At 33.9% G+C, this 21243-nt stretch overlaps 2 protein-coding genes across 2 annotated transcripts; both read right to left on the minus strand.

Moving 5' to 3' along the window:
* Positions 1-5460: 5460 nt before the first annotated feature.
* On the minus strand, positions 5461-10494 carry LOC107427373 (disease resistance protein RUN1-like). The gene is made up of 4 exons (XM_048471092.2): positions 9517-10494; positions 7677-8784; positions 7044-7331; positions 5461-6940 (listed from the first exon to the last, which is right to left on the minus strand). Exons 1-2 carry the CDS (start codon positions 10023-10025, stop codon positions 7689-7691), a joined length of 1605 nt encoding a protein of 534 aa, XP_048327049.1. The 5' UTR covers positions 10026-10494; the 3' UTR covers positions 5461-6940; positions 7044-7331; positions 7677-7688.
* LOC125422090 (disease resistance-like protein CSA1) lies at positions 5609-7253 on the minus strand. The gene is made up of 2 exons (XM_048472545.1): positions 7044-7253; positions 5609-6940 (listed from the first exon to the last, which is right to left on the minus strand). The coding sequence occupies exons 1-2, from the start codon at positions 7251-7253 to the stop codon at positions 5609-5611; spliced, it is 1542 nt and encodes a 513-aa protein (XP_048328502.1).
* Positions 10495-21243: the final 10749 nt, after the last annotated feature.

Genomic DNA, 21243 nt, shown 5'->3' on the forward strand with positions numbered 1-21243 from the left:
GTACTGTATATCGGCCGGAATAGTGCCGATACGCGATGGCCGGCGGTGGAGGGGGAAAAATCGCCGCCAAACTTCGGACGTCCGATCCGGGCGCGTCCGGCGGCCGTTCGCCGTGAAATTTGGAGGTTTTGCCGGAAATAAGGTGGGCAAGCTTTCTGTCCGGCGCATGTACAGTAACTAGGCCGGAAAAACGTGAAAATGACCGGCGGCCGGCGGGTCCTCTCTCTCTCTTTCTCTCTCCTCTCTCTCTTTCTCTCTCTTCTCTCTCTTTTCCTCTCTTCCCCGAGAGTTTTTCAAAATTAAAACCCTGCGTGACACTGTTCATGCCACGTGGACCACTCAGAAGCTGACACATGGCATTTCACTGTTCACGACCCAAAAACATTAAAATAATACGGTATCCGGTAAACTTCAAACGTCCATAACTTTTTAACCGGATGTCCGATTTAAGCGTGCCGCTAGTCTATGAACTCGTATCGACGAGTACTTTACAACCATACAAAAGTCAACTCACAATTACATCACAAGAAAAAGTCAACTCCTGGCACCTTTTAGACAGTTTACACTTCAACTTGTTTTGCCCATAACTTTCAAACCGTAGCTCCGTTTTCGACGTGCTACTAGTCTACGAACTCAGGGCGTCATGCACTTCGCCACGGTACCCTGGTCAACTCGAAATTCCCACCGAGTCAAAAAGTCAACTTTTGACCCCTTCGGTCAACGGTCAACGGTCAACCTCGGTCAACGTGCACGGATTCCGGTGCGATTCGGGACGGGGTGTTACAATTACAGTAGAGAAGCTATATGAACATTTGCAGAGATTACTCAAATGATAAAGAATAAAACTACAAAGGCGATTTATTAGCCAGCCAAGTAAAAATATTGCATGCTACTGCTAGCTAGCATGTAAAATCATGCTTCTTCAGTAATGTTATGATATGCTTCTAGACGATAGCAACAGCATTGGCCCTGACCATGGGCGTGGTCTGCAACGATACAAGCCCTATTTTGGTTAGGATCCTTAGTTTTCAACATTTTAAATATTTTTTTAATTTTGTTTAAATATTTAATATAGTTTAAAACATTGAAATATTAATTGTTTTAGTAAAAATACTAATACGGAATAGATATTTTTTTTTTCTTATTAATTAGCCATGAATACCTTTAAATGTTGTTTTAATTTCCCAAAAAGAAAAAGAAAAAGAAATACAACCATAATTATCTTCTTCTTTTTTTCCTCCTCCAATAAAGCTATAATTTTTTGTGATTAACCTTTATATTTCTTGGATATGTATAACAATATAAATTGTTTTAGTAAAAATACTAGATAGGCCCCTTTTTTCACTTTAAATAATACTGTATTTTCAAAACAAAAAATACAACCATAACTATCAAAACAAAAAATACAACCATAACTATCTTTTTTCTTTTTTCTTTTTTCTCTTTCCAATAAAACTATAATTTTGTGTGATTGACTTTTATATTTCTTATATACAAAATCTATTTCAAATAAAAATTAGTATTTTTGTTCATTGTATTTAATTTATTTTATATGTTGATAAAGCCTAAACTATAAAGTTGGCCCAAGTCCCCTGAAATTTCAGGGCCAGCCCCGGATAGCAAGTACGTGGAAGGTAGAAATATTGCTCCCTTGGACATTCATATATAAAAGCCTGCTAACTAGTCAGTCATCCATTCAATGAACTTGGATTTCAAACTCGATATTTTTGCATGTCTTCACTTGATTCTATAATTATTATGAGTAAAACCTCTGTTTCTAATACCAAGAGAGTTCTATAGTTTTTTAAAATGCTTCTCCTATTTTAACATGAAGGCAAAAGAGAACAATCTACTGTGTCTCAGCATTCACACATGCAGATGCCTCTGCTATATTGTTCTGATGGATCTGTTAGACACTTCGAACTAAGTAGTTTTCTTTCTGGTGAAGAAAAAAGGCAACTCTGTTACTATGCAACAAGTTCTACTCACTTAAAGAGCTTGGACCCTTGCTTTGTGACTACCAACACTTCATTACTCCTCGTCATTTGCAAGAAAAACATTCTATAAAGTTACTTCTTTATGGTTATCATTTATCAGTATTCATGCAAGGTCACAGTGGTTTAACTTGTACTCAGAAAAATGGATAAGATCCCAGTGTATATGCTCTTGTAGGTTATTTTTGGGTTGTACGTATCCAATGCTTACTTGTAACCACTTGTCTTAGTTTCTTCACTGTGCATTTTTGCAAAGGTAAATTAGGTACATATAAAAACTTTAATAATTTCGTCAAAAATACCAGTAATGTTATACATTTCTCAATATTCTCTGTTCTAGCTAATTCAATAATCTCTTAACTATGAAAATGTACAAGTACGACAAAAGCGATTTAAAGTCTCCATTTTAACTCTGCTAAATAAACAGCAAATATATACATGTTAATGGTAAATTTTGTTTATCTCCTTGACGTTTGATGAAAAAACATTAAAAGAATACAAAGGGAATAAGCTGCTGTCTCAGAAATGCACAAAACATTATTAAAAAAAAAAGAAAAAAATAAAAAACAAGGCTTGGTCCCCTGCTTCTAGACTATTTGATTTGGAAAAGACAGTTTATATGGGAGAATTAAAGGTTGTGATTCTCTAAGAGCAACATGTGAGAGAACATTATGTATAATCAATCATAAATAACATATTCAGTAGAAATTAGAATAAAAGTAATTTGAGGTTGAATTTGAATAGCATTGGGTCTCGGATGTTTAATATGTAGTTAGAAAATATTTGTTTTATCTGTCTCATCGCCTCATCTCATCAAATTGAATATACTTGCAATAAAATAATATGATAAAAACAAAGGTTTCAACATAACTAATTGGACAGTATTCTAAAATATTTGAAACCTTTGTTGGTGAATTTTCCAAAATATTTGTACAAACACATGGCTTTGATTTTTCCCCCATAGTTGGGTGGAGTTATGTGATTCATATTTTAGATTTGGTCTTGTTTGGTTTCAATGGAGACTGTTATTTGACTTTCTTGCAGTGTTTGAATTTTTTAGAGATTATTTTGAATTGGTTAATTTCTGATTTTTCCTCTTTTGGGAAAACAGTTTTTTTATTTTTTTATTTTTTTATTTTTTATTTTTTTATTTTTAAATCAAACGAAAATAAAAAGGATTTATATCATTTAATGGGCTACCATTCTTTTTATTTTATTTTACTTTATTATTATTGTTAGTATTTTTTTTTTTTTTGGTGGGTATTAGTAAGGTTGCAGTCCTTGTGTTTTATTATACTAATTAGTGATTTTTAATGATTTTGAGGTGCTTGAAATGTTACTGGAGGTTGTATGGTTAATTGGCTTCTCATTGTTCTGCTTGCTCAAAGCATAATTATGAAATTGGGTTGCAATTTTGTAAGCTTACTTTATGGCTTATGCAAATTGATGGAATGTTTGAACAAATTAACCACGGTGTGTGCTTTCGTTTATTTTATTATAATCATATAATCAATACTTGTATGTTTATGAAATCATAAAAGCATTCATTTGTGCTTTACTAACTAGGAAAATGTTTTCAAGTTGCTCCATTTTGAGTAAAATCTGGAATTGTGGATTTATTTATTTCAAATCAATATGCTAGTCGTTTTGCAATTAACTTGAAGTTATATAATTAGACACTAATAATATTAATATAGTACTTCCTAAATGGACTCTTTCTTTTGATCACCTTCTCCTTTAATTATTATTATTATTATTATTTATTTTTGGCTTTTACCAAATTCTCTGTTATTGTCTAATTTGTGATTTCAGCACTTATTTATTTATTTATTTTCTCTTTTCACAATGGGATTGTGTAGGTAAGATTCAAGTCCACGATGGATTGTAAAATGTTATATTGACAATTGGTCCAAGATACAGTGTATTTTTTCTTAGAGTGTGCTGTTTTTGATGGTTCTGCGACTTACTTCTAGAATAATGTAAGAAAAAGAAAAAAGAAAAAAGCCTTTCAGTGATCCTGCTTACTGAAATCTTTTGGTTTGTTATAGTTAATTTTTATTTTTCAAATAATGTTGTTTCTTTTCTGTAATAAGATTTTTGGTGTGTAAGTTTGTTAACATTATATAACATAGATGTACAGAGCAGAATATATGTAATTACTTACTTTTGAACTAGATTTTCAATGTTGTTAAAGCATTATATGGAAAAAGCAATAATGCTAAAACTAATCCACTTATGGATTAACCATTGAACCTCAAAGAAAGAAAACAAACATTTCATCAAAACAAAATTTTATAGATACTTATTCAAAAGAAGTACAAAACCCCAGTTAACACTAAAAAAATTTTCTTTATGCCATCTACCTTGAATGTCCTCTAGAGCATCTTCAAAAAGTTCTCTAACCTCATACTCTTCAAAATAGAGAGCCAAGCATTTTTTTTTTTTAGATCCTCCTACAAGCTCTTTAAATTCAAAATTTAAATAAAGATTAAAGAGTCAATTTGACTTTCTAAATGTAAAGAGAGATAAACTCACTTTATAAGTAAAATTGAAAAATTAAGCTGTTTTATCAAGGCTTTCATTTAAAAAATAAATAAAAACATTTTCCTTTGCACCCCATTTTTATATGCTCAATTATTATTTTATATTTTCCTATGCATTGCTATCATTATATGTTAATTTAAAGAGTGCTTTGGAATGATTTTATAAGTGTGACTCTTTATTTTTGAATTATCAAAAAACAGAACTTTTTTATTTTTGAAAATTTTTTAATCTGCTATTTGTAATAAAAAATATGCTCTTTGAAATAAAGAGTATTATTAAATATATTCTTAGCTCTCTTTCTATGAATATATTATAAAGAGATGCAAATCCATTTTCTATTTCAAATATTATGTTAATTTAATTTAGTGTAGTACAAGTTTCCATGCCAATATCATAATATTTGAGTAGGAATTCAAGTATTAAAAAAAAAAAAAAAAAGGGGATATAAGTAGAGCAATAAATATTTGTTAAAAAAAAAAAAAAAACATAACTAACGAGGATTAGTGGAGGACCATTTAAACTTTCACCCCTTTTTTTTTTTTTGGATAAATATCCTTTTATCTGTAAAGATGCTTTTAAAGAGTTCTTAGAATGCTCTTAGCATCTAAGGTACCAAATTTTCTAAGCTGCCGTGAATTATACCTAAGCTGTGTAGACTTTGACAATTTTGATTCGTTGGACAAATTACTATAAAAAATTATTCTCTGTTCTTACTTGTATCAATCAAATTGATTTAAGTTTATAATTTTCGGATACTACATTATGAAGCTGTTCTTGCCATGGTACAAATATAGCATGAAAGTGATTGGGCGTTGTACTGTTTTAAGCTCAACCCTGTTTCACAAAAATTCTCCTCTCTGGTTATTCTGTTGGATAAAAAAAAAATATAGATAAGATTAAAAAAAAAAAAAAAAAAAGGGCATGTCCATGCGGTATTGTTAATTAAAAACAATTAAAATGAAATATTTGCACGTAAGACAAGCAAAATTAACAATAAGTATATTAAGCTACAACCAAAATTAAAATATAATTTATATATACAAGGTGGAGTATTTATTTTTTTTTCCTCCTCATCCTTCAAAAGGATATTCGATGCCGTCGCTGAAAACTGGGTTCATATCTTCTATGTCTTGCTTATACACCAAATGGACACCACACGATCTAATGTACTTGTCTGTATGTGTTTTACCATCCAAGTCATATGTTTTAAATGAAAACGTAAGCCGACTGCAGTTGTTTCCCCACTCTTGATCGACTGGGATATTGGGTAGGATATCGGATGTGATCAATCTACGAGGCCAATACATTATCCAAAGGTGATCCATCGGGAAATCCACCGCTGAGACCACCTTTTTTTCATAAGTGCATCTTCGACCAAGTCCACAGTTCAATTCTTCAATCTTTACAGCATACCCAAAAGATGGGCTTGGTGTACGAAAGCATGAACAAACAGTGAAACCCATCCACTTACTGTTGAACCAATTCGGATCTAGTTGTAAAGTTATGGAGGGCTTGAAACTTTTACGAGTGAACCAAGATGGAATTTCATTTCCAGGAAGAACAAAGTTAAATACGTAGCGGGGGCGTTTCTGAAGGTACCTTTTCAGTAATGTAAATGTTGTCCTTTCGCTGCTCTGCCTTGTTGCCAATTTCAAGCATCCCTCGCAAATTACAGAGCACGCCATGTTGCATTGGTCGTTCATTAATGCATCAAGAAACCCGTCCAATGATACAGAGCAACTAAGGCCTATCCATCGTAGATCAGGAGGAAGCTCTGGCCCCAACAATTCTAGATTTCTACAGTAGCCTAAATTCATAGTATGAAGCTTGGATAGTTTATTGAAACTGACAGGTAGGCGAGAAAAATCATTATTGCTGAGGTTTAAATGTCGTAAAGAAACTAAGCAGCCAAAATTTTCAGGAAACGCTTCATTCCCAAGACCACAGCTGCTTAGTACCAACCTTTTCAAAGAGAAAAAACCAGCTGACGATGAGAAACCTTTTCCAACAATGGTATTCATCAAATTGTTGCATTGTCGCCCTCCGCTCCAAGATGGTAGATACCTGCCTTCTATAGAAATGCCTCCCAAATTAAGCTTCTCTAAACTATTTAGAAGCCCCAAGTCCTCTGGTAAGTTGGTAAGGCTTACACAACCTTCAAGGTTTAGAACTTTGAGAGATTTCAAACTACCCATGCTTGTTGGAAGATTTTGTAGACCAATGCAACATTTCAGGTTCAAGATAGTAAGCCTTTTAAGAAGTGTGATGGATTGGTCAATCTCCACTAGATTTACACAACCTTCAAGAATCAACCGCTCTAGATTTGGAACCACCCCAAAGTCTTCAAACTTTCTTAAATTTGTTGAATGACTTATGTCAATGGTTTTCAAACTGTTTAAAGGCTGTTGTATTGAAAAGAGAAAAAAAATTTAGTTATTTCGTCTGACAAAATATATATTTTTTAAAACAGATTAGCAAAGACCAAGAAATTCTAATGGTACGTACCTTGATAGGGTTGTTACGAAGGCTTTTGCTCCACCACAACTTCAATACAACAAGTCCACCTCGTTGGAAATCTGATGGCAAATATTCTGCAGGAAATTTATGCCACTGAAGGAATCGTAACTCTTTAGAAAGATATTCAATGTTCAGTGAGTGGCCATCTCTCATTTCCAAGGCAAGATTACGAATAATGAGCAATCTTAACTTCTTCATGTTTGAGAAGGCTTCAAAATCGCAAACCAATTTTTTTGGTTCTACAGGACAGCATACTATGGCTTCCACTTTTGTTCCCTAATAGTTGAGATTAAAACATACAAGTGAAACATAATATGTAAGAGGTTGTATAAAACGTACAGCAAAATGCACATAAAAACTATATATTTAATTTATAAAAACACCAAATGAAAAAGATTTAAATGTATTTTTGTTACTTCCTTGTAATTATAAGCTTCAAAGTCATCTAAATATATTGCTATTCGCCCAAAAACAAAAAAAAAAAAAAAAAACTATAAAACGAACAAGAAGATAAAAATATGATAGCCTCAAAATTACAACATACTGAATTTATGAAATTGAAATATTACAAAATGCAAATGCCAAAAATCATGATTTTAATTATATGAGAAAATCTCTTACCGTGTTATGCTCTTAAACATGACATAAATCATCATAATCCCATATTCTACTGCATCTTCCAGGTTCGTTGCGAGATTTTTCCCGAACAATTTCCTTTCCCATCTCTTGCAATAAGTCATGCATCCAAACTCGGTCAACAATGTCAACATGTAGGATAGACTTATCAATGAGAATTTTTATCCCGATTTCTGGAAAGAAACCACAGGCATCCATAATTTGAATGATATTATCTTTTTTAAATCCATTGAAGAAGCATGCAATATCTAGGAAAATACTTTTCTCTGTTTTCTCAAGTCCATCAAAACTGATTTGAAGTACTTTCATAATCTCCTTGTTTGGATACTCCTTCATTCTATCCAAAGCACTTTCCCATTGCTTTACATTTTTTCCACATAAAAAGGAACCCAATACTTCTAAAGCTAATGGAAGACCCTCAGCATAAGCTATCACTTTTTCAGACAACTTCTCATATTCCTTAGAAGGATGAGTACTTTTGAAGGCTTTGTGAGAAAATAGTTGAAGACCTTCTCTATAATTCAATTTCTCAACTCTATATATTCTACATTCTATATATGCTTTTCGAACCAAACTTTCATCTCTAGTAGTTACAATTATTCTACTTCCAGAGCCAAACCAATTATTTTTCCCAGCTAATGCATTTAGCTGGTCTAATTTGTCAACATCATCAAGGACAACAAGTACCTTCTTATGGTGTAACCTACTTTTTATCATGTCCATTCCTTTATGAATATCCCTTACTTCTATAGGCAAACCATTTAGAATATCTGAAAGGAGAAGATTTTGCAAACACACAAGACCATTTTCCTTCTTTTCACAAACTTCTCTAATATTTGTAAGGAAGCTGCAACCTTCAAATTGAGAAGACATCCAGTCATAATAAGCTTTGGCAAGAGTTGTCTTCCCAATTCCGCCCAACCCACAAATTCCAATAAAGTGAACATTATCCAATGATGAAGTACAAACACAAACATTTAGTTTCTCTAGTCGTGAATCCATACCAAAAATGTCCTCTAAAATGTTTGACTGTGCAACACTGAGTTTATTTGACAGCTCTACGATAAAGTCTTGTATGAATTTTGCTTCATTCCTTGGAAATTCAAACATGCAAACTATAGTAAGTGAAAGTATAGCATTAAGTTTTATAAATGTAATTTATCTACTCTAATAAAATTGCATATATTTGTACAAAATTTTATATTTGTTAATTATCTCTCATATTATAATGGGAGACATGCACGGTAACATGGAAAATGCGACCAGCCGGTTATCACTTCACCATATAAACTTTTGATTATGTATTGAGGTAATTAACTCAGTAACACTTGTCACCTTCTTAAAGGTTTAAAACCGATTTATTTGTTTATCCATGTATAAAATAAAAAATTCCATTTACAACAATAGATAAGGCGGAATTATCAATTACTCAAACCATGTATTTGAAGTTTAGTTGGATTAATCAGTTATATGTATGTGTAATTATGTTTAGGAATTGAAATTCTTACAAAAGAAAAATATAAATATAGAAAGATATATGTTTAAATTTGTTTTTATTTATTTATTGTTAGTATACATATATAAATATACGTGTGTGTGTTTGTGTGTTTGTGTGTGTGTGTGTGTGTGTGTGTGTGTGTCTGTGTGTCTGCGTGTAATAATTTCTGTTAATGCATCCCTCCAACTTTTCATATATATATATATATATATGTATATGCATATGTATATGTATGTGTTTTCTTGTTTGAAAAGTCAATCATAGATCAGAAAGGAAAATGGGGAAGACATAGACAAAAGGAAAAGGACAAGTATATGTACTGCCTACCCGTCATGTAAAGCCCATCCAGCAAGACTGGCAACTTGTGTTAAAGCATTCCTCCATCTCTGCACCTTTTCACTAAAATCTTGTTCATATCTGCGGAATGGTTCTCCAAAACTTCCAATCTGCTTCCGTACATGAGATGGATCCACATGGTAGAAAATTGGCAGAACAATCTGTTTATAGGCCTCCCTGCATTCAAGAATCTTGACAAGTTCATCCAAACACCAACTCGAAGAAGCATAGTTTTCCGAGAGAACGATGACCGAACAGCGTGAATTTTCGATGGCTTTCAACAATTCTGGGGAAATGGATTTGCCTCTCTCTAGTTTATGACCATCTAAGAAGGTGTCGATTCCTTTCTGACAAAGAGCAGCATAGAGATGACTTGTAAAATTGTTGCGGGTTTCACCCCTAAAACTCAAAAACACATCATATTCTGTTCTACGAGAAGAAGAAGAAGAAGAAGAAGAAGAAGAAGCAGCAGCAGAGAGCGCTGAGTAAGATCTTTTCATAGTTGCAAGTGGCAGAGATGATAAGAATATAAGCTCAAAGGGCCTATATATTTATCAGAGAGGTCAGATAGGTGCAGTAACCGGACTAAGAAGAAGGAATGCAAATTAGTAACACCTATATATAAAATTAAGCTCAGATCTACCCGTAGGATTCCATTCCAGCTTTATGCGATTTTAGGTTTACTTTGTCTGAAGTATACTCATTATGTGGGAACCTTCCCGGAAACAAGAAAAAAATAAAAAAAGGAAAACAAATGAAAAATTTAGAAACCGTGTTTGCTCCATTACTTCCTGGAAAATTAGGTGCTCTGTTTTCCTTTTCCTGTCTTCGACCAGTCAGCGTCAGAATTGGAAATTATGTAGTATTTTTAAGAAATTGTACAAATTGCGTCGACCTCATGGGACCCTGGTAGTAGGTTCGACTAAATAGCTAGCTAGCTGCTTGACAAATTCTTCTTTGATGTCGACTTGATTCTATATAATTATTATTAACAAAACCTATTGGCTTATACCAGCAAATTGTACATTTTTTAAAATGCTCTGTTTTAGTTATACAACTACCTCTCAACTATATATAAAAATGTAGAGAGAGAGAAAAAAAAAAAAAAAAAAAAAAAGGGGGAAAACACACACACACACACACACAACAATAATGATATAATTAAAATGTCCATAATACCTCAACTCATAAAACAACATATTTACCCAAAAAAAAAAAAAAAAAAACTCATAAAACAACATGTACATTTTAAGGGTAGATTTTGTCTGCCTCTTTGACGTTTTGATCAAAACACATTAACAAGAACTACAAAAGAGGATAACCTGCAGTCCAAGAGCTACAGAAAACATCATGGAAAATGATTTACCACTTAAGGAGCTTGACCTCCTGCTTTCAAAAAATATGAGTTGTATTTGTATCTCTGCCTTTCTATTGTGTTTCACTTCTATGGAGTCCTCTTTATCATTTGAGCCGCACTCTGGCGCAAATCTCTGTTGTCTATTGTTGCCGTACAGTTCACACGCAATTCCTTACAGGATGGCAAATGACAGTTTATTCGGGAGAATCAAATAACGAGTCCAATTGAAAGGTTCTGATTATTTTAGGCTATATTATGTTCACCCATCATGTAAATGCCATCCAGCTAGATTGCCGACTTTGCACCTTTTTAAAGCTGTCACCAAAGACTAGTCTAATACCGAAAACATCTTTTAAAGCGTCCCTCCAACTGAAAACTTGGTTTTTGCTTCCGTACATGAGATGGATCCACATATGGTAGAAAATTGGCCGAACAATCTGTTTAATAGTCCTTGATGCACTTAAGAATCTTTACAAGTTCATCCAAACACCAAGTGGAAAAAGCATAGTTTTCCGAGAGAAAGATGACCCAACAGCCATAACTCTTTATGGCTTTCAAAAGTTCTGGAGGAATAGATTTGCCTTTCTCAAGGTGATTATTTTTGGAGGTACGAATTCCTTTCTGACGAAAATCTTTGTAGAGATGATCACCTATGATATTGTTGCTGGTATCTTCACCTCTAAAACTGAAAAACGCATCGTATGTGATTCGACGTTCAGAAGAAGAAGAAGAATAAGCAGCAGCATCAGAGATTAAAGAATAAGACCTTTTCATTTTTGCAAGTGGGTGAGAGCACAAGAATGCAAGTAGCACCCAAAAAGGCTTAGATCTACAAACAGGATTCTTTTCCAGATTTAAGCGTTTTTCTTTTTCTTTTCCCTTTTACTTTATTAAAAGTCTAATGTGGAACCTTCCCGGAAAAGTGAAAAAAAAAAAAAAAAAAGAAGCAAAAAATAATTAGGAATGCTTGTTTGGTCAATTATTGGCACAATTTTCAAATTTATAAATTCGAAGAAAATAATATAATCCCTTTAAATTATAGATGATGCTAGTTTTATTAATCTCTCGTACAGCCTGCTGTTTTAGAGCAGACAATCAGTAGACAGAATTTATTGAAGTAGCGTCCAATGTGGATCAGAAAAACAATTGGGATGTTAAAAAAGTCCGAAAGTCCAAAGGCCAATCAAATCCGTCCCAAACAATTCCACTTAAATTCAGTCCAAATTCGATTTGGTCTAAGTCCGAGTCGGAGTCTATCCAATTTCTATTGGGGAATTTGGCCTAATACCCTCATAGGGATGAGGTTAACCATTTTTACTCCCTCATTTGATATTTTTTTTTCTATCCCTTTAATTTTTGATAATCCCAAAATACCCTTATATCCAAATTAAATATTTTTATTCTTTTTTTTTCTATGTTTTTTTCTTTTTTTTCTTCATCCGACTTTTCTCTTATCCTTATAATCAATATCCAGCCCATTAGGAGCCTTCTGTTTCCTTTCGCATCGGCCGGATTGTAAGCTTGGAGACTGTACGTTTTGAAGGAAATGGTGAAGAGGCGACTCAGAGAGAAAAATGCAGGGTTTTAGAGAGCCCTAGGAGCAGAAGCAGAAGCAACAGGTAGGCAACAGTGAAGTAGAAAAGCATGAGGCTCATTCGATCAATCACTAGTAATCTTTTCCTCTCCATTTTCAAATTCTTAAGCTTTTCCCCAGATATTTTCTTACTCGTTTCGCTAATAATGAAATAGTTTTTTTTTAAATAAATAATATATTTTAAATTGTTATAATTCAGGGCAGTGTAATTCACTGCTGCGAAAGGTGGGCGGCGATATGCAAGGAGGAACTACGCAAGCAATGTCTCTGAGTATAACACTGTTATCGGTTCTCTCACCGCGCAGAGAAGGTAGATTCTAATTTTGATTTTCTTTTTGTTGTTTTGGGATTTTTTTTTTTTTTTGGGGGAGAAATTGTGAAAGTTGTGTTCTTTTTTTTTTTTTTTTTTTTAAAATAACGGTGGTGGTAGGCATTTCTTGCTGAGAGATGTGTAAGATGATATGATGCTAGATGGAGTATAGCCAACTAGGGATACATTCCATTCTCTCATCGTTGGAACCATGAAAAGCTCTTGCTTGCAGGATGCTTTCTACTTTTCTGACCAAATGAAATCCATAGGTTTAGTCCCTGATGTATGTATTTGTATATATATGCTTCTTTTTTTTTTTTTTTTTTTCGTTTTTGTTTTTTTTCACATGGATCTGCATTAATTCTTATCTGCTGACTATTAGATTCTTTCAAGATTGGAAATTTTGTATAAAGTTACTTTGTGTTTTTTTTTTCTTTTTTTTTTCCCTAGCTATTACAATGTATTGCTTTGTGTTATAAGTTACTTTATACAACATTTTAGTTTCTTGATGTAGTGCAGATGAACTCTATCACTGATGACTCGAGGCCAAGGTGCTTGGTTGGTATTATTTTTTATGGTTACCCTTCTTATTCTAGAATGTATGCAGAAGAAACAAGTTACTACTTTTTCTCTAGGTGATTGATGAAACAGATGGAGCTCTTGGTGATGGCAAAGGTGCTGTGCAGGTTATTCTAAAGATGGTAATTGTGTGTTTTATATTATTATTATTTTTTTCGGTCTTGTGTGTTTTCCATTATTGAATGCTGCTTATTTATTAAATTTAATTATCTGCACGCTTATTTGTGTTTTAATATAATTGTAGTTATAGTTATTTTATTACTATAATTGCTGTTGGTGATTAAATATAACTGCTTTCGTTGTTATCGGTTATTGTTGTCATGTATAATTCTTGTTTTCCTTAATGTTTAATGCAAACTGTCAGTTATTGCATTTACTTCATTATCAACATGAGAATCATAAGGGAAATTTACTGTTTAAACTCCATGGTTGCACATTCTATACGTTAACAGAAACCTCCATTTCTACCGAGAGTAATATATTCAGCTATGGTGGTTTTTATTTCCCAGTGCTCATTATATTTTTCACTTTTATTTTATGTTTTTCATATAGGTTTTTGCAGATAAGAAGTCTGATACAGGGAAGCAGAATTTTCCAAATGAAGAAAATCATGAAAGTACATAGAAAGTTTATCATTCATATGGAGTTTCCTTTTCATGATTCCCTGGAAAATGGTACTTATTTATCATTCATATAGAGTTTCCTTTTCATGATTCTTTTCATGTAAACTAGATAGTATTTTTTGCTTATTGATAACTACTTGCTTTCTGCAGGGTTCATATATTTGTTCAACCAACAGTTAATCGTGTTGTCAGCAGGTGATCGTTGACTACCATGGCTGATGTTTAATTGCTGTGACAATTTCAAGCCTTTCCATTTCTGATTCCATCTGTTTTATAGACATTTTAGATACTTCGTTGCTTTCATGATTTCTGAAATTTCCTTAGAATTTCTGATATGAAGTCAGTGAATGGAAATAGGATCTTTAGATGGAAGACTTAATTATTTTGATTATCCAATTCAATCTTCGGGACAACATATCCACTTGCATAATTACTACTTACAAGACAGTTTGATAATGACTCGCTTTGTGATATTTTTCTTCCTTTGTTGATGTCTAGACCAATAATTCTACTCTTCACAGTTTGCATATAGCATTTATCGCATATACGGACAGCTAAGGTCTTCAGTTCTCATTATATTTATTTACAATTTTTTTGATGGAATCCCTTATTTTATTAAATCAGAGATGCTTTTTTGTCAAGTATTAAAAAAAGTTAGTCATTTTTTAGGTTGAGATTTAAAACAAAATGCTTTTGTAATTTTCCTTAATTATTTACAAAAATTATTTTCTTTGAAACTTGTATGCTAAATATTGTAACTAACTGCATATATTTCGTTTGATTTCATCCAGGTATCAAATCGGTCTTCGTTTTAGTGGAGGTGCCCCATATGCTTTTAATGTTGTCACTAAAATTTGGTATTATACCAATTGTGGTGCTAGTTGGTGTTCGAGATTTTGACATTGATGGGGAACATTGGGTCAATTCAGGATTGATACCAACAGAGGCTTTTGTAGGAACTGTAATATTCTCTAGGAGCTGTAATATTCTCTAGTTTTTATTCAGAAAACACTTGTACAATTTCCTCTTGCTAATTCAGATTTTGTTTTTAGTCTTTGTACATGATTCTCGTGTCAACATGATGTGTAAGGATTCATTATTAAATTCTCCATATTATTTTATATGTGGAAAAGCAATAAATAAGAAGGATGATAATTTAAATGGATGGTAATTGAGTTCTCAAATATTGGCTCTCTAGTTTATGACCATTAGAACTTGTTTGAATGGTATGCATTGAAATGTAGTTAGTTTTAGATTGTAAAATGTGATTCCCAGCTTGCAAGCTTCTTCCAATCACTTTTACATGGACGGCTCCATGGTACCATGTCCAAATGAGAGTTGTTAGGAGGGAATTAATTGTGCACTTGTGGAAACTATTTAAATAAATGGATATGAAAGTGTAAAATAAATGTAACATTTTTCCATTTCTCATCTACCCTCATTTCTTATTAACTGTCGAATAAAGTGGAAAATATTAAAACAATTTTTTTTACCATCTCTTATTTCTCATCTACCCTCATTAACTTCTATCCCTCTCTCTTACTCTCCCTGCTACCACATTAAATGAATACTGTGTGTCTTCCTCTCTCTTTCTCTTTTGTTGGTTACGTACCTTTCAGCCTTTCTTTGCATTGACGACCATTGTAGAAAACACAATACCACCTTCAGTTCAGTTCACTCTCCCTGCATACTCCCAACCTTTTGTGATAACAACAAGACTGAAAATCTTCATTGTGGAGCCCATACACTTCAAAAGTGTGTAATTAAATTGTACGTTTCTGCGGATCAGAGTTAAAGATTACCTGGTATGTGGATATATATACATATATATATATATGTGTGTGTAAAGATATGTATACATTTTTCCCTTATATTGGATTCATTGTTTGTCACGTTTTGACATGATATATAAGTTCAAGTTCTATGTTGGTGCTATTTTATGTAAAACAATCCATAAATAGTTCAGAAATTTCCATTTAAAAATTACAATCTTTTTTTGTTACATATGGTCCATCAGTAATTATGAAACACTTGCTTATTGGAAAATTTAACAGCGGTTCTATTGAAATAGTTAATTTTTCCATTTTCTAAAAGCAAACCGATTGGACAATCGAATTTGTCCACTTCTATAATGTTATTGTAAATGAATGACATGCTAAATGTAACTATATTTATGATGTTTAACAAAATAATCCACAGAACACCACATTGTCAACATTGCATCCATTCAAGCTAATGTTATGTTACGATTTAGCACATGTGCCACAGATTTGACATCTTAATCTACTTGATCCACTATGTCTGTCAAGAGTAGATATTCTACTAGGTGTTAATATGCAACATTTAAACAACATTTGTACTCATTTACATAAAATGCATTTGTATTTTATCTTTACTCATTTACTGAAAATGCATTTGTATTTGTATTTGAAATGCTATTCTACTCATTTGCATTTAAAATGCTATTCCACTAGGCATTAATAACATAATTGTTTGGCTTATTTTCTGTACTCATTTACTGAAAATGCATTTGTATTTTTTCATTACTTTTGCTTCAGGATTATAGTTAAACCTTCCAGCAAAGATTCTACGATTGCAATTATGTTTAGTCATACGACCTCACGAATTACCACAAGCTTGTGACAAGTAGATACTTAGTATGTTTTAAATTGGTAAACCCTTTATGCTCAATGTCACACATTTCAGTTTTACTGTTCTACGATGGAACATGGAGTTTATGTTCTGAATGTACCTAGAGATACCAACGTCAAAGAATGAAGATTATACGTATAAAAAGAAATTGTACGTTGGCAGAACTTGAAGATGTTGTTTATAACGCTCTCAACTTAGATTCTACACAACATCAATTAATCTTCAAGTTCATATACCATGTGTGTTTGTCATGTGAGCCGTACATTGTGGAAAATGATGAAGACCTACAAAGTTTTATAGAAGAGTATAGTTCACACAAACCTCAAGATAGATCTCCACTTATTATTGATGTGTTATCCAGGGTTCCACAGAGTATTAATACTGCTGGATGTGTTGTGAATAGGATACCTACAAGTTCAGGATTTATGACTATTGCCCCACTATCTGCAGTTCCCGAGATAGCTATTTGTACCTCTGATGCTGACATGCAGTCCTCAGCGACCGAACTTCATGTGCCGAAAACTCAACCTGGATTCTCTGAAAATCAAATTTGTGAAAACAATGTGCAATCTATGGAACATGATCATGATAATGAGCGCTTCAACATTAATGATATGAATGAATATCGTGGACATGATTATGATCAAGATGAACAATTTGAGGTTGAGGTCAACACTGATCATAGTGAAGATGGGTTACAAGACATTTGTTGGACCCAACATTCGGGACTTTTAGCTGGTGATAGTCGACATGGCGAGTCTCCTTTTGGTAGTAGTCCAATTGATAATGTGAATGATGATGTGCTTGCCTCTCTTTGTACCGAAAACCATTTGGACATTCGACAGGATTCTACCGCAACCATGGCTGAACTTAGGGTTAACCATCGCTTCTCATCCGTCAATGCCCATGAAATCATTCGAATCAACCAAATCTTTGTGAGTAAGAATGCGCTATAGAAGAAGATTAGTCTTTATGCACTAAGGAAAAATTTTGAATTCAAGGTCAAGAAGTCAGATAGAGTCCGATATGAGGTTGTATGTACAAACGACAATTGCATGTGGCGAATGCATGCTACCAAACTACATGGTGATAATACAGAGGCCTTCATCATTAGGGCCTTCAAGGATGAGCATATTTGCTCTTTAAATATCATGAAAAGGGATCATCATCAAGCAACAAGTTCAGTTATCGGAGACATCATCCAGCCAATGTTTGATGGGATTTCAAGGCAATACAAACCTCGAGATATCGTGCATGACATTCGCTCTAATTACGGAGTAAACATAAGCTACAACAAAGCATGGGCCGCTAAGGAAGTTGTACTATCAGGTTTGTGGGGCATGCTAGAAGATTCATATGCAAAACTTCCTATATGGAGTCATGTTTTGAAGAGCAAAAATCCGGGCACGTTTACTCGAATTGAAACTGACGATCAAAATAGATTTTTATATTTTTTCATGGCACTTGGAGCTAGCATTAGAGGGTTTCAGCATATGCGGAGAGTCGTAGCTATCGATGGAACTACACTGAAAAATAGATATAGAGGTTTGTTATATATTGCATCATGTTTGGATGGGAACAATCAAATTTATCCACTTGCTTATGGAATAGGCCCTGGGGAGACGGATGCGGCTTACACGTGGTTTTTTGAGAGCTTTAAAGAAGCGTTTGGGGATGATCCGAATATAGCTTTTATATTGGATAGACACAAGAGCATTGCAAAAGCAATACGTACAGTTTTCCCTAATAATCACCATGGCCACTGCACATATCATCTTGGTACAAATTTACGTGCTAAGAAGTTTAAAGGTAATGTCAATGCGATTATATCAACTTTTAATGATGCAGCTAGAGCATATATTGTCGAGGATTTTGATAAGGCCATGCAGCTTTTAGAAGGGGTTAGTATTGAAGCTGTACAATATCTCAAGGATGCAAGTCCTTCAAAATGGGCTAGATCACATTTTCTAGGCAATAGATACAACATAATGACAACTAACATTACAGAGAGCATGAACTCCATGCTTATTGATGCTAGGGATAAACCTATTTTGCCATTACTAGATCACATTCGTGATGTCTTGCAAAGGTGGTGGTATGAACGTTGAACTAACACAGCTGCAATGCAAACTCCTATTACTAATTGGTTGGAAAAAAATCATGCAGGAGCGCTCAAATAATGGCAGAGGCTTACGTGTTATGCCAATGAACTTATATGAGTTTCAAGTTGTTGGCCATGGCATGTTCGTTGGAGTTGTTAACTTAGAAAATAAGACGTGCTCATGTAAGGAATTTGACATTGATGGATTTCTTTGTGTCCATGCAATTGCAGCATGTAAGCATCGACATATTCTCCATATTTCCTTTGCTCGGCGCATTACTCAGCTGACTCACTCCGTGATGCATATTCGGAAACCGTATATCCACTTGGAGATAAATGTCAGTGGCATGCTCCAGATGATGTCATAAACTAGGTTGTACTTCCACCTCAATCTCAAGGAGAGGAGCGTCATCAATATAGATGTAGGAGGTGCAAACAGGTTGGTCACAGCAGCTGATCATGCTCTTCCGCCGTACCTCTTGATAGCACTGCCAACCAACAGCACCACTGAACCGAAGGCCCATCAATCGCGCGATGCTATATTCTGACAATGGGGCCATGTTATGCGGTATGCGTGTGTATGCAATATAGTCAGGAATGCAATTAGTTGCTCAACCATGTAACATGTGTTTTGGCATGATAGACGTTGGTTTTAAGTGTTCTTTTGTTGTCAAATTCATCTGTTGTATTGTTTTGATAACATATCATTCCGTGTTCAGTTTTTGGTTCAGTTGTTTGCATGTTTCTTACTATTGCATGGATGATATTACTGACCAATGGTAATGACTGATGCATCGTCGGTAATTGACATTTGTACACCGTCGTAAAAGAATCACCACAATTCCATCCGACAACTTCAATCATGTGTGTTCCAACCAATAACATGCTAAATGTAGCATTATTAATGATAAATTCTGACAAAGTACGCGATCAAATGGCATTAAAAAATGACAACGTTCAATTTGTTTTTGCTTCAAAAATTACCGAAGGTTTCGTCGGTAATTACCGAAACCCCTATGGCAATCACATTTTACCAATTTTTTGGGCCCCACAAGTCCCCTTATGTGTGTTAAATGAAAAAACATTCAACATATGGATTCTAAAATTATCATAAGGAGAGAAAATCCCAAAATTGCTAAAAAATTTATCAAATTGGCCAAAAAAATACGATGACTGTAGGCATTCGGTAATTCCCGATGAAACCCTCAGTAACCAACATATACCCTCTGGAAAAATTACCGAAGGTTTCATCGGTAATTATCGAAACCCCTATGGCAATCACATTTTACCAATTTTTTGGGCCCCATAAGTCCCCTTACGTGTTAAATGAAAAAACATGCAACATATGGATTATCAAATGATCATACTGAGAGAAAATCCCAAAATTGCTTAAAAAGCTCTCAAATTGGCCCAAAAAATATGATTATTGTAGACCTTACGTAACCAACATATACTCTCTGGAAAAATTACCGAAGGTTTCGTCGGTAATTACGAAACCCCTATGGCAATCACATTTTACCAATTTTTTGGGCCCCATAAGTCCTCTTACGTGTGTTAAATGAAAAAACATGCAACATATGGATTCTAAAATTATCCTAAGGAGAGAAAATCCCAGAATTGCTTAAAAATTTCTCAAATTGGCCCAAAAAATACGATGACTGTAGACCCTCGGTAACCAACATATACCCTTTGGAAAAATTACCGTAAGTGTCATCGGTAATTACCGAAACCCCAGTGGTAATCACATTTTACAAATGTTATGGACCCCATAAGTCCCATAAAGTGTGTTAAATGCAAAAACATGCAAAATATGGATTCTAAAGTTAGCCTAAGGAGAGAAAATCCCAAAATTGCTTAAAAATTTCTCAAATTGGCCAAAAAAATACGATGACTGTAGATCTGCGGTAATTCCCGATGAAACCTTTGGTAACCAACATATACCCTCTGGAAAAATTACTGAAGGTTTTATCGGTAATTACCGAAACCCCTATGGTAATCACATTTTACCAATTTTTTGGGCCCCACAAGTCCCTTTACGTGTGTTAAATGAAAAACCATGCAACATATGGATTCTAAAATTATCCTAAGGAGGGAAAACCCCAAAATCTCCGAAAAAGTTCTCAAATTGGCCAAAAAATTAAGATGACTGTAGACATTCGGTAATTACCGATGAAAGCGTCGGTAACCAACATATACTCTCTGGAAAAGTTACCGAAGGTTTCATCGGGAATTACCGAAGGTCTACAGTCATCGTATTTTTTTGGCCAATTTGAGAAATTTTTAAGCAATTTTGGGATTTTCTTTCCTTTGGATAATTTTAGAATCCATATGTTGCATGGTTTTTCATTTAACACACGTAAGGGGACTTGTGGGGTCCATAACATTTGTAAAATGTGATTACCACTGGGGTTTCGGTAATTACCAATGACACCTACAGTAATTTTTCCAGAGGGTATATGTTGGTTACCGAGGGTTTCATTGGGAATTACCAAAAGTCTACAG

This window comes from Ziziphus jujuba, chromosome 4 (genome assembly GCF_031755915.1).
Source record: "Ziziphus jujuba cultivar Dongzao chromosome 4, ASM3175591v1".
Lineage (NCBI taxonomy): Eukaryota > Viridiplantae > Streptophyta > Magnoliopsida > Rosales > Rhamnaceae > Ziziphus > Ziziphus jujuba.

What these genes read in the sequence shown, in the direction of transcription:
- LOC125422090 (XM_048472545.1), bottom strand. Translation starts at nt 7,253, where the DNA reads ATGAAGAAGTTAAGATTGCTCATTATTCGTAATCTTGCCTTGGAAATG. An exon ending in TTCGTAACAACCCTATCAAG is followed by an intron (nt 6,941 to 7,043) that starts GTACGTACCATT and finishes TCAATACAACAG; the next exon opens with CCTTTAAACAGTTTGAAAAC.
- LOC107427373 (XM_048471092.2), bottom strand. Translation starts at nt 10,025, where the DNA reads ATGAAAAGATCTTACTCAGCGCTCTCTGCTGCTGCTTCTTCTTCTTCT. An exon ending in GGATGGGCTTTACATGACGG is followed by an intron (nt 8,785 to 9,516) that starts GTAGGCAGTACA and finishes TGAATTTCCAAG; the next exon opens with GAATGAAGCAAAATTCATAC.